The sequence below is a fragment of the Sebastes umbrosus genome, chromosome 5 (assembly GCF_015220745.1).
Source record: "Sebastes umbrosus isolate fSebUmb1 chromosome 5, fSebUmb1.pri, whole genome shotgun sequence".
NCBI classification, from domain to species: domain Eukaryota; kingdom Metazoa; phylum Chordata; class Actinopteri; order Perciformes; family Sebastidae; genus Sebastes; species Sebastes umbrosus.
This window is the reverse complement of record NC_051273.1, coordinates 35,761,034-35,778,406: the sequence shown is the minus strand read 5'-3', so window position 1 is coordinate 35,778,406 and position 17,373 is coordinate 35,761,034. Positions and strand designations below refer to the sequence as shown.

The following is a 17,373-nucleotide window of genomic DNA, read 5'->3' as shown; positions in this document are numbered from 1 at the left end:
ATATGAAACTAGAAAACATAAGGAGCATGTCATGCTATCTTATCGGGAAGGAAGCTAAATAATGCTCAAAATTTAGCACATTTTGGTAAGTAAAAACTGGCATGGCCATTTTCAAAAGGGTCCCTTGACCTCTGACCTCCAGATGTGTGAATGTAAATGGGTTCTATGGTTACCCACGAATCTCCCCTTTACAGATATGCCCACTTTATGATAATCACATGCAGTTTGGGGCAAGTCATAGTCAAGTCAGCACACTGACACACTGACAGCTGTTGTTGCCTGTTGGGCTGCAGTTTGACATGTTATGATTGGAACATATTGTTTTTATGCTAAATGCAGTACCTGTGAGGGTTTCTGGACAATATCTGTCATTGTTTTGTATTTGTGTAATAAATATATACATACATTTGCATAAAGCAGCATATTTGCCCACTCCCATGTTGATAAGAATATTAAATACTTGACATATCTCCCTTTAAGGTACATTTTGAACAAATAATAATAAAAAAAAAAAAGAAAAATGTTTTTAATCGATTGATAGCCCTAATTTTTATGTATATATTTTTTTTCATTCATATGAGACGGTAAAGTCTTGAATACTGAGTCGGACTTGAGTAATGGCCTAGGTATATCTGTTCTTTCAATTAAAGTGAATTTTAAAAAATCTGTTGTTTTTTGTTCACAAATAATGAGAATAAAAGAACAAGCATTCAAACAGCATTCCTCAGCATTCTGCATGTCGTGCACAGGCTAACTGAAAACTAAGCTAAAGAATATCCCAACCACTGTGGTTCTATGTTATGACTTACATCAACTTTCACTGCAATATGAGGGAAGACAAGATAATACTATCCGATACTCAATAAGTCACTTGTGGTTGTCCTGATGTGGTCGCTCTGAGCCATCTTTGCCTCAGGGAATCATGGACAGTTACATCAAGATTCAAAACACATGCAGAGAAGTGAGAAGATGGAGACACACGCTTAAGTGTTCATACATTCTGTTTTATACATCTAAATTGTGTTCTCTGGCTCTGTTGCAATTTCAATGTACACAGAAAACATTTCAGAAGCAGAGCGTCTGTTCTTCAGCGGCCGCATTTATAATATATTTGAGAAATGTTTTGACAACATTTTGCGTGTTTCACAAGCATAAATACACTTTTGCAGCTCATTTGGAACAGATAACCGATGCTTTGGGGCTGCGTTTGAATATGACATGCTTTTGTTGCTCCTAACTTTCCCCGTCATCATTTTAAATGTCAATATTGCCAAACCTCACAGCACAGCTGCTGTCATTAACCCGTATTCTTATTTATTTTGTCAGACGATGCTGTGATCGAAAGATAGCGATTTGAATCTGCAGTCCAGCAGCTTGGTAATGACTGCATGTCAACATAGTATTTAAAGATGACATATCATACTTGTATTTTGGGTTTCTACTAGAACATGTTTACATGCTTTAATGTAAACAAATGCTTTTAATGTTCCAAAAACTCATTATTTTTCATCCTTTCTGTCTGAATATTCCTGTATTCACCCTCTGTCTGAAACACTCTGTTTTAGCGCCTGTCTCTTTAAGACCTCCTGAAAAAGCCCAGTCTGCTCTGATTGGCTTGAGAGAAAAATATGGCGCTCCTTTGCAAAGGTAGTTCTCAAACTGTGGGCGGTATATTCTAATGAGCCTGCATTTGACATAGGAAGGGGAGCCACATCTGAATGGCTTGTTGAATATCTTGTTTTATGATCTAGACAGCCCACAAAAAACTAACTGGGTTGTCTTATTTCCCAGTTTGTGGATTGGGAGGCACTGAAATAGTGAGTTTTTCATGATATGTCCCCTTTAAGTTCACACTCGTTCAGCTGTCTGACAACAGAAACAGAACATTTGACTGCATTAAAACACAATGACCGTGATCAGGAGGACACTGAACGGAAGTTTAACTCCCTTCTTCCCATGTTTTTTCTTTCTCTCCGTCTATTACTATTAACACGAACATCTAGTTTGTAGCAGAAACAAATGACATTCATCCTTACAACTGTATTGGAAGTCAACTGCATTTGAATTTCACGCTTCCGATTCACAAGCTGCTACGGCAAAAATCCACAAATCCACAGTCCTTGTTCTCTTCTGTGCATTCTAAAGTTCACCTAATGCTAATACGAAGCTTGAGTATCTTCCAAAGTTGGTCTTTTGTAAAAAAGTCCCTCTGTGTTTTAAGTGCTATGTATAAACAATTTACCAGACTATTAACTAACTAACTAACACAAAGCATAGTGCCTGTATGTCTACAAACAATTAAGCAATTAATACTAACAATAATCAAAACAAAATTGTGATCAGAGGAGTGATGGCTCAGAAGGTGTCACCGGCGTGGATAATGCTGGATCAAGACAAAACTGCATGTGGAAAAGTTAAAAGGGGATGGTTTGATTTAAAACTTAAAACCACTGGTAAGCACATTGTGAAGGGGCAGTGTCTAGAAGGTAACCCCCAAGTTGCGAAACTCTCGCAAGATGGTTAAGGGAAGAATTGAACGGTCAAGGTTAGGCATTGACCTCAAACGGTTAAGGTTAGGCATTGACCTTGAATGGTTAAAGTTAGGCACTCACCTTGAATAGTCATGGTTAGGCATTGACCTCAAACAGTTGAGGTTGAGCATTGACCTTGAACAGTTGAAGTTGGGCATTGACCTTGAATGGTTAAGGTTGGGCATTGACCTTGAATGGTTAAAGTTGGGCATTGACCTCGAACAGTTAAGGTTGGGCATTGACATTGAATGGTTAAAGTTAGGCATTGACCTTGAATGGTTGAGGTTAGGCGTTGTCCTTGAATAGTTAAGGTTAGGAAAGGTCGTCGAACATCGAGTCTCGCGAGAATTTTCGCACGTTTTCGCAACTTGGTGGTTACCTTCTGGATACAACCATGTGAAGACCATGGAGGGTGAAATGAAGGATGTGCCACTGGACTGTGAGCTGCCACCGCTGGAAATCTCCCCTCCTGCTCCTCACAATCAGCCTTCAAGGTCAGCTATGCTGTGTCACTGATTGACTGACTTGCAGTCTATGTCTGAATATAAGTCTGTTAGTCTAGCATGTCACAATGGCTGCTTATTTCATGCTATATGCCATTTTTCTACACCAAACCACTGTACTCATAGAATGTACTGACACAATGTCATTTGCACTCGTTTTAAAATGTCATACTCTACAATGTAGCACACAACATTAAAGGATTTGTGTCTATCAGTTTACACATGGTCCAGACCACATGGTCACTGTGACTCCACTGGCTAGTTGCCGCCGCTGCTGCTCCTGTGTGTGTGTGTGTGTGTGTGTTTGTGTGTGTGTGTGTGTGTGTGTGTGTGTGTGTGTGTGTGAGACACACAGAGAGAGAGTGACTGAAAGACTTGGTGGACACTTCACATCTAACCAGATCCAATAAGGAATGCGTGAGAGCAGATCTCCCAGCCATCTGGACTGGCAGTCTGCAGCTGTGCCACCAGGCCTCTCACCACACACACACACACACACACACACAAGGATACATGTGTGGACACGCACAAATGCAGGATAAAAGAGTTTCTTGGAACATCCGTGAATAATTCCCTTTCACAATAATAGACAAAGAGGCAAAGAGGGGTCAGGTAAAGGCTTGGTGCAGGATGGGGAGGTGACAATGCCAATTAGTTGTTTTTGTGCATTTGGACAACACAGTCTCACTCCCAACTCGTCAAGTACCTTGGTCTGTGCCCCTTGGCATCTGATATCGATCCTCTAGGTACCCCTCTAGCGTTAGTTTTGGACGGACCGGGGACGGTGTGTCAATATACGCTTGTTACATGCATAGTATCTATATATATATATCAATATTCAGGGAAATCTGTACCACCAAATTCCCACCTAAAGACCATTTCAGGAAAAATGCCGGTACAGCTGTATTGTGAATGAAAGCAGTTACGTTGCAGGGACAAGCGTGTGAAGGGTTACGTCCGTCTGACAAAAGAGGCTTTCACGTGGAGCGAGGGAACCATTCACAAGACTCTATTGATGACATATTTGAATCTGCAACTCGTTTACGCTTTAGAATTTACACCAATGCTTTTGTGGTTGATTTGTTTGCAAAAAAATTGCCCCAGAACAAAAACAGTTCCTCCCCCGCAATGCAAATAATAAGAGACATCTTCCGACGCATACACGTACATCCGGCCTTGCCCCATCTTCTTCTTCTTCTGTTGGGTTTTATGGCAGTTGGCATCCATTAGTGTTGCATTACCGCCATCTGTTGGACTGTCTTCTTTGCCACATCTATTCCCTCATTGCCATGGCATGTGTGAAAAGGCGCTAGAGGGAAATGTTCCTGAATGTAGTGCATGTGTGAATAGTGAAAATCACTAGCGGTGCTTGAAAGGTTATCCCAGTAATGACAATACAAGTGAACAAAGCACTTTTCGTTTATCCTCTCTCTTCTTCATCCCATTTGTCCCTCCCTCCCTCCCTCCCTCCTTTAATAGGATGCTTGGTGTGTGCAGGGAGGTAGAGCTGTGTAGAGGTCAAAAGCTCCCATCTGTCACAGAGGAAGCAGTGTGCTCTATGACAGACTGCCTGTCCTGCTCCCCTTAACAGCATCCGCTCTCTCCAGAGACCATCTTCAGCCCGACACTCAGCTCCCACTCTAAATACACTGCTAACTGCTAGAACTAAATGCCGCTGGAGAGTGAACCAATATGACCAGAGAATATCATGCATTTGATTCTCCTTTGAATATTTACTATGAACAGATAATATCTGAGTTGATGGGGGGGCGACCACCAACTGCAACCATTCAATCTGGTGTCAAATGTTTTTCAATACGACTGCACGCCATGGTAAAATGAGTTGATGGCCTTTTGGAGATGAGTGACCTGCAGCTCTTCATCTAACAGCTCACTGTGGCTGTTTCTTCCTCCTCCCTGCTATATTTAAAAATCATCCCCTGAACAAATAGTGCCTAGAAGTTTAACTCTTGTAGTGTAGACCAATTTCTATTAAAGAAAAACCCTGTTAACTTTCTTTCCTGTAGCTCTTTCACAATAAGAGCCTCCTGCTGGTTTGTCTGTGGAAAGCTTATAACATGAAGCAGCAGCAGGAAATTCATTTGGAAACTTCAGTGTTCACGGTTTGGTGCAACTATAGAAATAGAATAGGAGTAGAACGGACATTCCCATTCAAATCAACATAGCAGGATTATCAGAGTGGCGGCCATTTTTACGGGTAGCCTAGTGTTGCCATTGCGACCATTGTGGCGGGCTAACTTTCTTAAAAACTAAACTGATTTAAGTCGTGGACTCACTGAGGGTTAGCAGTAACGACTAAAACGAGCAGTAGTAACGTTACTAAGAGAGCCAGAGTATATGAGTGAAATGGAATACTTAATGCTTCATCCACACACTCTTGTCACAGCGTAGGAAAGCACATTACTATCACCACATGAGTGACAACTTTGTTCGGCTCGTTTGTCCGCCATGTTTTAATGCTACACTGGTTCCAGTTAATGAGCCAAACAGCAGGCTCGTGGCCGGCGGCAGCGCTGGGTGTAACGGTCCCTCTGCCGCTCCAGAGAAGGACAAGCTACCGAGCTAACTAGCCAGCCATCCGTCTCTGGAGCTGTGTCCGTTCTCTTCCCAGCGAGCTGCGATCACACTTTACTGCCCCACTGACGTGTCTTGTCACCATAACAACAAACAATTGCTATTTTCTTTCGTACTAGTCAAATGACCACAGAAAACAGCTCAATATCCGTTCTACTCCCATTCTATCTCTATTAGTGCAACACAATCGGATTACAGTAAAGCATGCTAAACTGTGCCTGCGGGAAAAAAACATCACAAGAAATATCAGAATCTAATGCGGGGATTGCTGTGCCATTACTGAATACATTCATGCTCCCAGAGGATGAACCCTCTTCATAAGGTTTCATGAAGACAGCAGCATCTCAGGGCTGCCAGTAGTTCATTAGGGTTGTTAACATACTTGTCAACCCTCCCGATATTGCCGGGAGACTCCGTTTTTTTATTGCCCTCTCCTGGTTTCCTCCCGAGGTCACAATTCTCCCGCATTTCTCCCAATTTATGGCAATTTCTCACACCTTTTTTTCCTTTTTCGTTATCTGAACATGTTTCTGGTACTGTACGGCGTGTATAAGCCATAAGCCATACTGTTTCCAGCCAGACAGCAATAGAGCTACACCTATGTCTGTTCCCAATTGAGGAGAGCTACTCGCGACACCGCGGCACAGTCTGAGCTCTGAGCTCCATCACGGCAAAGCCGTCGTGGCGCAGTGCAAGCTATTTGAAATAACAGCGCAGTGGTGGCGTTGTCGCGGTGTGTCTGAAAGGGCCTTCGGTGAGTGAGAGAAGGAGAGAGAAATGGACAGAACTAAGAGAAAGAAATACTCAAAGCAGGGCAAAAAAATATGATGAATATTAGCCAAGTTTATACCAGAGATTCACACTTCCCTGAGAACTTGAGAACTGAAAATAAAATTAAAAGTAAGCCTATTTAACAAAGAAACTGTTGCAGTGTATTTATTGTTTTGTTATTTTCATTCTTTTAAAGACACCAGAATGCAGGAAACAAAGTCTCTGAAACTCAGATTTTTCTGAGTGAGGGCCCCAGACCCACCACTTTAGTTTTGAAATCCTCCTTATTTTTGAGGTCTCAAGGTTGGCGAGTACGGTTGTTAATAAAATGTTAGTATTGGTCTCACAAATGAGTCACTAACATGTTGTTCTCATTGAGTCTCTAACTGTCTGTAAGAGCAGTGCTTCTCTGTTCCTCTGAGTGTACACTGTGAGTAACTGGCTAGATCAGCTAGGACGCTCGCACACTGTGTACTACTCTCTCTGAGTGTGTGTGTGTGTGTGTGTGTGTGTGTGTGTGTGTCCTCTCGCTGAAGTAAAGAAGACATTTACAGGACACTGTGACCCCAGCCAGGCATATCCACCAATCACTGCAGACTGCAGCAGATTACAGCAAACCAGCAAACCAAGGAAAGCAAGACTGGGGGGGGGGGGTAAAGAGAGGGTGGGGGGGGACTCTGAAGGTGAGAGAGGATAGAAATTAATAGACAGTGACAGAAACAGAAAGGGGGTGGGGTGGGGGGGGGGCCAGAAAGAGAAGGGGGGACAGGAAGTGACTCAGAAACGGAAACCAAATTCTGACCTTTCAGGAAAACTAACGGTTGCATGTAAATCGGGATTCTATAAAGCGGTTTTACACCTACCACTGAGTGTCGCGGTCGAAAAGTCAAAAATGTACGTCCTAATGTCTTTTCCTAACCACTTCTCCTTGACCTTGATGGAAAAACGTCATGAAGTGAAGGAAAGATGTGAAAGAGAATGCAGAAGGACTCAGGAAAAGACAAACCGCGGTGTTCAGAGAATCCGACTGCTCTCACACTATAGGCTCCGCATATGTGACGACGGATGTTATGCTATGCTATGTGAAGATGGACTACAAAAAGCAAATCTTACACTTGGCCCTGTCGCTGTTCTTACCATATTGTTTCATGCAGGCTGTATATACAGCTCCTTCAGTGACCGGCTGCTTCACTTTGCACTCATGTGCAATATCAATTAAACTGTTCGATATTTATATCTCCTATGTGCAATAATGTGAATCCCACCATTCAGTCTGTCTACTTATTATATTTTGCTTTTTTACTGTTTATTTATTATAGGCCTATCTTGCTTTTTTTCCCCCGACGTGGGACTAATAAAGGATTATCTTATCTTAAACGTGGACCACCCCACAAAAAATATTACTTCATTACCGAGGTTTGAGTTGAAATTAAAAATGGGATTATAGGCTACCAGTCACAAAAGTTTACTTCCTTTTCCTTTTCAGAGATGCAACATTTAGGCTATTTGTGTGATTATTTATGCGGTTTATGAGAATTTGCTTATTAACAGTTTGCTATATGTTTGCTGTCCATTTTGTTTGTTATAATTGTTTTGATTTTTTTACTTATTTGTTAAATGTTCGAAATAAATACATAGAAATAAAGTGAAATGAAATGGTTGTCACTGTCCACTCATATTCATCAACATGAATCTAACCATTAGTATATGACTGTATAGAAATAATGGTTAAATCTATGCAAGATAGGCATATCATATGTTTTCATCAATTGCAGAAAGGTGCGTCGCTTTAAATGTTACGGCCGCAAGGAATTGTGGGACGGCATTATCTCATTTCCTTTGGTAAAGGATGCTCTAGTGTGTCCTCTGCTAAAGGAGATAAGAAAGGAAGCATTGAAGCACCTTTCCTCAGAATTTAGAGGATTCCACCAGCTCTCATCATGGCTGCCACTTAGATACTTCCGGGTCACTTCACTCAGTGAGGGACCTTACTGAGAGAAAAGGACTATTCAAACGCAGCCAAAATGTCTTTCCCTTCTGACTGTTTATTAACACTGTGTTGCTCAAAAGCAGAACCTTGCTCTGTTTAATGAATATTTATCCCCTCATCCACTCTCTCCAGGAAACCATCACACAGGTCATCTAGGGTTACCAACACTCTAGGAACCAGAAGAACTGATGTGGATATTTGCAAACTAGAGACATGGTTGCAGAGACAGTATCAGTGCGATGCAGGAATCGTGCTTCAATATAAGATGAGGCTGGTGTGAAAAGCGCAGATGTTCACAATTCTAAATTGATGTTGCAGAACCAGAGATATTGTGTTTTATTCCATGCATTTTTCTCCCTTGTGAAAACCTGGTGCCCACATAAAATTGCCTCAAATGACTTCACTTGAGGCAATTTATCAGAGCCACAAAACAACTTTGTACAACTCCTTTTCATATATGTGCTCCAACACTTGTAAATAGGTATTGATTTATATTCCTGCAATCCAACTACGTCGATAGGTGCTTGCCAAGTTGTCCTTCACGGGGGAAGTATATTGATCTGAAATTGATTTGCAAGGTAAATAATCGATTGTATCGATACTAAGAATTTGCTCCTTGTATTTAAGCACGACAAATATTATATGGATGTATTTTTTAGCACTAAATATTATTTCTCCACTGTTTATATTGAACATGAGGACAGAAGCAGCAGGTTAAACCACTGTTCATTCATCCTGAATAGAAGTTGGTTTATCATATTTTGTGTTAAATATTGCACTGCCTTGTATCTAGAGAACTGAAGCAGCAGGTCCTGCAGTTGCACTGTTTATTATTTTCTAGTAAAAGATGTATGTATTTGCCATTAATCGTCGTAATTCATTTTATCCCTGATTCCCTTACAAGAAAAACTTCGTGGAATTCTCCTAATTCTCCTATTCAGGGTCGCGGGGGAGGGGGCTGGAGCCGATCCCAGCTGACATTGGGCGAAGGCGGGGTACACCCTGGACAGGTCTCCAGCCAATTCACACTCACATTCACACCTACGGGACATTTAGAGTCAACAATGAACCTGAAAGTCGTTGGACTGTGGGAGGAAGCCGGAGAACCTGGAGAAAAACCCAAGCTAATACGGGGAGAACATGCTAACTCCAGACAGAAGGGCCCTGAGCCGGCTTTGATCCTGCGACCCTCTAGATGAGCCAAATATCGTCCTTGAATCGTAGCGGAACCATGGAAAGTGATACGTGTCGTATCGTTGTAAAAACATATCGATACACCTCTAGTTGTTAACAGACTTTGATGTGTAAAAAAAGTTCCCTTTTAATGTTACGACTTGCGACCTACAGAATAATGTTCCTGTCTGCTGCTTGTTAGGTTTCTGTGTCAGGTGACTCATCACGTGACCAACCGTCTCTTACCTGTCTGTCTCCTCTCTGTTGCCCTGTTTCTCAGAAAGCTCCTGATCGAGGGAGGAGGAGGTGCTCCCCTCTCGGCTGACCCCGCTGTTACGCCCCGGGCTGTTTTCGGCCGACGCTCTCCCTCCTCCGCCTGCGGGACGGGGGTTGGTGACGTCGGTGTGCTGTTTCAGAGTCTGCAGCTTGGCTAGGGGGATGATGTCGCAGGCCTGTGGCCGGTGCCACACCGTGCGCTGGGTGGAGGCGTTGTAGTAGTAGAAGCGCGACGTGTTGGGATCGAACAGCTCCCACCACTGGTTGTCACCGGTCCGCTTGATGCAGACGCCCTGCGGAGGGTCCCACACGCACTCGCCCGTCAGCAGGTTGGCGTACATACGCTCCCGCGTGCGCGGCTCGATGATCTCCACCCACTCCAACCTGCAGGGGGAGAATTCAGAGAGAGACTTTTAGAAACATGACTGTGACTGGAGGTCCAACTCTTCCTGATCCAACAGATGCATGCTGAAGCTGACCACTCAGCAGCAAACAAGTACAACAACTTCAAAAAGAGGCAGGAGCACTTTGATTGATATTTCAGTAACAACATGCCTTCTTTAGAGCTTCAAAGAGAAGCAGGGACATCTTATTTATTGCTTCCCCCTCTATTAAAATTAGGAATCAGAAGCATAAAGACACCCACACAACCTAATGGGAAAAAGCTGTCAGGTACTGCTTCCCAAAAACACTGCTCAGCCTCCACTGACAGACATTACAGAAAGACAACAAACAGGCTTTTGAAATGTTTCCATCAATCAAAACTATAATATGATTACGGCAATAATGCAATTAAGGCAGAGCCCCTGTAAATCCCATAATGTGAGTATCCTTTTAATCCAACTATCGCAGGAAAGCACATTGCTTTATAGCCAGATGAGTGACCACTTTGTTCTCCTCATTTCCTGTAACCGGTTTAACATGAAAGCATGGTGGAATTAGGAAGCTAGCTGGCTAGCTAGCTACCTAGCCAGCAGCTACAACTTCAAGATATTTGCTCTTCACGTTACGCCCATCTATTCAATTCAATTCTATGTTTATATACTATATACATTATATAGTGGAATTTAAATCCCTGTTTAAGTTTTGACTAATTTGTTGCTGCATTATAAAAGTTTACACTTGAATTGTAATTCCTGTTAAAGTTGCTGCTGTATGATTTATTATTTTAATAATAAAGAATAATTCACTAAATTGATATCTATGTATTTATTTGTTACATTTTGTTTCACAAAGTTAGGAAAGCAATGAGTAAGTCAAGCCTGATGTTGTCTTACACATAAAGGAAAGATCCCAGTCACTTCCACACAGTGAGACGTACAGCTCATTAATGAAACACTGGTATCGGCCGATACTCAAAGCCCAGGTATCGCCGTTGGTACCGGGACTGAAAAAGTCGGATCGGTGCATCACTAATTCTGTCATCCTGTCCTCTGTGGGCAGCCAGGTGTGTCTGCCCTTCTCTATTCCAGTATATGGTTGCTCAGTCTGTGCACTGTCTCTCTCAGGTTCTGATCAGTTACTGTGGTTAGGTAATCTGTCACAGTTTAGGACCAAATATGTTTCTATACTTTGTGTTGTGAGTGTTTAATATCATTCCAACAAGTGATGGATTTTTTCCACACACACAATCTCATGTGTCTTCAGCTCTAATGCAGCTGTTTGCATTCCAGAAAGAGGAAGGGATGCTTTAATATGACTCACACACACCTACACAGCAAAACATAGACGGATTCAAGTGCCCAAATTCCCCCCACACACACACAAACACACACACATGCATTTTATAAATAAACATATGAACAGCATTTTGAAACCACACATCCTGGCTTCATCCTGCTGCGTGGTTACAGTCGTTGTTGACGATAAGAGGTCAATCAATACCTGTTGGCAGGCAGAGAGGGGGCGGATACCAGCTCAACTGAGTTTACGTAACGGAGGAGGATGAGGTGATGCTGACAAAGACTTCAGGATTTTACAACTCTGGAAAGGTATTATGGCGGATTCTATTTCATCTTTCGTCACTGCGATCACGAAGTAATAACATCCTTCCCAACATATGTTGCAGGACAGTCCTGCAGTGTTTTGCCGGAGCCCTCTACATTGGCTCGCCTGCTGCATCGCAGCCTTAAGTCCAGATATTAACACAATCTGGGCACTGAGAGAAGCAGTCTTCATTGTATGGAGGACGGGACCTGCCAAAGTAAAAAATAAATAAATAAATGACTCGATAAATAAATAAATACTTTATACTTTATACTTTAATAAAATATTTTTTATTTAACATTGTAATAATTCCCTTTTTTATTTAATTTCCAATTTTACTTATTTAAGTATTTATTTTTTATGATTTTTTTGCATATATTCTGTATATTTATGTATTAATTTAGCATTTTTTTCTTTTACTTGTGCATTTTTGCATTTTTAATATATATATATATATATATATTTAAATGTATGTATATATTTGTATTTAAGCATTTATTTATTTATTTATTTCTGCATGTTTTTTCCTCAGCATTTTCCTCCATATCATTGAGACCCACAGACAGTGACAGTCTATCCCTACTGAACACACGGACAGGAGTTGCGGCTGCTGAGCTGCTTGTGTCACAGAGCAGGTCAGTGACTGAGGTGTGGCTGAAGTGATTCTGAATCGGATGATCCACTCAGACCTGAGCAGCACTGACAGCGTGGCTTAACGGCTCCATCCTCTCCTCTTCCTCTGGACGAGGGGGGATACAGTCCTGACAGCTGATGGATCACAGAGGGACTAAAGTGCAACCGCAGCCAAACAAGTCAATCCAATACCCATGATGCATCTGATCCTATACGAATAAATCATTAACTTGTTGCTGCCCTCAGGGAGCAGGTCCCTGCATATTTGTAACTCCACCTGTATATGATATTAAATACATGTACAAAGCCTCATTCAAGTCATTTCATAGCTTGTTGAAATACATGTGTGGTAAGCAGGCAGCTAATTGTGGTTCTTGGATGGAAAGAGCTCAGACAGGAAAGATATCTTCTTCCCCTAAACTTTGTTTTTTGGGGGGGGGAGGGGCTTCTTACTCATACAAGTCAAGGCGGCAGAGAGACACAGTTCCGCAGCAAATGCAGCCGAAGTTCAAAGTCTGGATGCTGAGGCACAGGTGGCTTGAAGATACACCACCTGAAAACTGAGACACTCGGAGATGTGACAGCAATTCAATGTAGCCGCTGCTCTACAGCAGTTGTAGTATTGAGTTCCTTTTGTAATATATCTATTACGGGTGTAACGATAAGTGTAATTGTATTGAACTGTTCGGTACAGGTCATTCGGTTCGGTCCACACGACATGCTTTCGGTACACCTTGTGATCCAAACAGCTGTTTATGTCTACTACTAGCGCACGTGGAACAGAAATTCTGGAGCGCAAGTGTTACCCAGAAAGTTTTGGCAGCACACCAGTCGTTCTCTATCAGCTGTAGCAGCGCTGTAGCATGCTATGTGGTTTAGCCCCATGGATGTATAAAGAGAACTGGATCCAGCGTTGGAGGCGGGACCCCGTTCATTCCTATGAAAGTTGCTCAGTGGAGCATGAAGCCTAAATGGCTCGACTTCCGTCTGGAAAAGTACCCGGATCTTGGGTACATGGAACATGCGCAGTCGCGTCCGATCGGTCACATGACTCGGTCACGGAGTCCCAACGTCACGCCGTCGTCACGGCCTGCGCTCCAGCCTCGGTCTGGGTCTCACTCACATGAACGGAGGAATAGAAATAACTCTGGATTTTACAACTTTTAAAACCTAATGATTTAAATCAGGACTATTAGAGTGTTCATACTGGGGAGTTGATTCACCTAAAAAAAAAAATATCCGCTGAGTTACATACGTCTCTTTCCCAATGTAAGTCTATGGGAAAAAGTATTTTCGGGCCCAGTGGCATCACGTGACGGACACGGAAGTTGCAGTACCACTGATTGGCCACTATGAAAGTCGGGATCAACGACCGGCGCTCTTCCTGGAGGGCTTGGTTTAGCCCAGTTCGCCAGGTTAATCGAGCTCAATGAACAATGATTTGTGTCAAACTGTATGCTGACACTGTTAAACTTGAAATACTTCCCCGGGGGGAAACTGGGTTACATTCACATTACATTACATTACATTACAGACATTTCTGTTATTTATTTTTTGTTATTTAGGCTATTTATCTTTTATAGACAATATTCCATTATTTGGGTCCATTAGCTGTTAAAGTAAGAACCCATGTAGCTACTGACTTATTTGTGTCCAGTCACTTTATTGTCCCGTTTTTGTCAGTCAAATCAGAGCATCCGGTTAAGTACCATTTAACTCACATTTTGTCAAATTCTTAAATCATTTTACCATTATATGTGTGACTTTGATGAAACAAGTGGAGCAAACTAAGCCAACTAAGTGCTTAGTGTTACACTAATCAGGTCATTTGTACCAATTCGATCTTAACAAAGCTAGATAGCTTGCTAGCTTAACAAAGCTGGATAGCTTGTTACCTTAACAAAGCTAGATAGCTTGCTAGCTTAACAAAGCTGGATAGCTTGTTACCTTAACAAAGCTAGATAGCTTGTTACCTTAACAAAGCTAGATAGCTTGCTACCTTAACAAAGCTAGATAGCTTGCTAGAAATGATGGACAAAATACAAAAATAGCACAATTAATGAAAAAACAGTGATTTATCCTTTAAATGCCTGGGCTGAACTTCTGACAACCCGTTTTCAGGTTTGTTGGCAGTTTCCTTGTGATTCCAGACTTCCCCCTGTAGAGTTCTCTGCCAGTGTGAATCGTCTCCGAGCCTCACTGAGCACCGGGGCAGTCACTATTAGTGCTAGCTATGTGTGTTTGTGTGTGAGAGAGAAAGAGAAGAGAGAAAGAAGAGAGAAAGAGAAGAGAGAAAGAAGAGAGAAAGAGAAGAGAGAAAGAAATGGTACATCAGCTGTCACAGTGAATGCTTCTCAAATGGAGCAGAACAGGCCAGTTAAATAGAGAGATCCAGAGCGGAGATAGTAGGATTAATTGGCCATAATTGGTTGATGTGTTGGTGTTCCAAATGACCCAGTTTAGCTGGTGAGCCTCCTCCCTGTGCCTACAGAGACAGGCTCTGTCCCACTGTTAGCATACACTCGGAGAGCTACTAATGGGGACTGAAAACTTCACAAGGGCTTTACAAACACGTCATGTCAAGGAACCTCAAAGCAGGGCTTTTAAATCCACACTATTATATTGAGTAGAACAAAATAACTGTTAGCTGCAAGCTGTCAACCGCTGGTTTAAAGGAATATGCTGCCCTTATTAAAGACAATACACAACAATGTTCACCAGACACCACAGCATCTTGTGAGTCTGGGTGTGTTTCTATGTCTGTCTGTGGACAGGTTTGTCAACGCGATAGCATCACAGCTGTGTAAGATGCAGTCAGGTAACTTTACCGATGTGTAGTTGAGATCAACCAAAATATATAATAACGTTAATGGGCAGGTAGCAGTACATAATTCAGATTTGCTTAGCTTAGACTGGAAACAGGGGGAAACAGGTAGCCTGGCTCTGTCCGACGGCGACAAAATCAACCTGAAAGCACTTCTAAAGCTCGACAAGTAACACGTCACATCTCATTTGTTTGACCCCTTAAAACTCCAGGTCGCTATTCTATCTTTCAAAGGTTGTTGCAGGCTGAGTTTTCAGCCTAGAGTGAAGATACCGGTATCATATAAAATACTGGTATCATTTTGAGCAGTTTCCAGAACAGAAGTGCTCGCCATCCAATCGACCAAAAAATTCAATGGTGTTCCTCAAGGTCTTGGTGTCTTAATGTTGTATTTTGGAGGAATTTGGAATATTTTTTATCAATTCTTGAGTGGTAAAAAATGGTTAAATTTAGCACCAAATCTGTGTAACAAATGGTGTTAACCCCAAAAATGCTGCAACAATTTCATTTTCATAATAGAGCATCGGAATGGCCAGGAAAAACTTATGTCATCATGTTCTACGCTCTTATACACTTTCACAATTCTATTTAATTGATTAATTAATTGATTCATTATTTTTTTATTTCTTATTAATGACTGGAACAACTTGACACATAGTGTTGAGCTGCACATCAAATGAATCATCAGGTTCCAGCTTTCAGATGATGTACACCACTTCTATGTGACATCTACTGTTGACCTGCTATCTCCCCCTGAACATCCCCTGTGCCCCAACCCTACCCCTCTAAAAAAGAGTTCAGAATGGTAAAGGTTTAATAAAAAAAATGTACATTTTAAGCATCATTCTGTAATTGTTGCACATGTTACAAACACTCCTCCTATTTAGTTTGCCCTTGTGGACAAAATCAGCACATAACAGTGTCTTAAAGGGATAGATCAGGTGTTTGTATGAACTACTTCTCCATAGTCAGTGTATTACCTACAGTAGATGGCTGTTGGCACAGCCCCAGCTTGGAGAAACAGACAGGAGTACCGACACCAGAGATAGCAATATACAGTGCTATGGATGGGGACGGCAGAAAAATGTATTTTAGACACCTAAAAGAAAGGCTCACCTAAAAAAATCCGTGTAAGTGTACACTATATTTAGAATATAATCACCGCTTTATCTTTCCGTCAGGCAGCCCTTTCCTCCTCTTTTCCGACAGGGAACTGAACTGAAAGTGAAACTTATCTGTGCTCTCTCCAAAACCAGCAGGCTCAGATGACAAAAACAGTATAGATACATTTCACTTAAAATCCAGTTTGCTGTTGGAAAATATTCTAAATATAACGTGCACTTAAACGGATATTAATTATTTTAGGTGAACCTTTCTTTTAGGAAAATATGTTTTTCTGCCGGCCCCGTCCACAGCACTGTATTGCTTTGCTCTCGTGCTGGTACTCCTGTCTGTTTATCCACGCTGGGGGCGTGCCGACCGTTATCTACTGTAGGTGATACACTGACTCTGGATAAGTAGCTCATACAAACCCACTGAGAAACACCCAAACTATCCCTTTGAGACCCAGATACTAACAACTCACTTTGTGCTGCCTCATTTAACCTGCTAGCCCCTCTCCTCCCACCTGTTAGCCCCTCTCCTCCCTCCTGTTAGCCCCTCTCCTCCCTCCTGTTAGCCCCTCTCCTCCCTTCTGTTTGCCCCTCTCCTCCCACCTGTTAGCCCCTCTCCTCCCTCCTGTTATCCCCTCTCCTCCCTCCTGTTAGCCCCTCTCCTCCCACCTGCTAGCCCCTCTCCTCCCACCTGTTAGCCCCTCTCCTCCCTCCTGTTTGCCCCTCTCCTCCCTCCTGTTAGCCCCTCTCCTCCCTCCCGTTAGCCCCTCTCCTCCCACCTGTTAGCCCCTCTCCTCCCTCCTGTTTGCCCCTCTCCTCCCACCTGCTAGCCCCTCTCCTCCCTCCTGTTTGCCCCTCTCCTCCCTCCTGTTTGCCCCTCTCCTCCATCCTGCTAGCCCCTCTCCTGTTAGCCCCTCTCCTCCCACCTGTTAGCCCCTCTCCTCCCTCCTGTTAGCCCATCTCCTCCCACCTGTTAGCC

The 17,373-nt window shown here is 42.6% G+C and overlaps 1 protein-coding gene and 1 long non-coding RNA gene across 2 annotated transcripts in view; one reads left to right on the top strand and one right to left on the bottom strand.

Moving 5' to 3' along the window:
- The window catches only part of arhgap39 (Rho GTPase activating protein 39), a 106,073-nt gene that overhangs the window by 24,643 nt on the left and 64,057 nt on the right, over positions 1-17,373 (bottom strand). The window contains exon 2 of the mRNA XM_037769258.1: positions 9,810-10,223. Within this exon, the coding sequence (XP_037625186.1) occupies positions 9,810-10,223 (414 nt within the window). The remainder of the gene's footprint in view (positions 1-9,809; positions 10,224-17,373) is intronic.
- Positions 11,673-12,764, top strand: LOC119488076. The gene is made up of 3 exons (XR_005206865.1): positions 11,673-11,830; positions 11,908-12,042; positions 12,358-12,764. It is a non-coding gene; the product is annotated as an uncharacterized LOC119488076 (long non-coding RNA).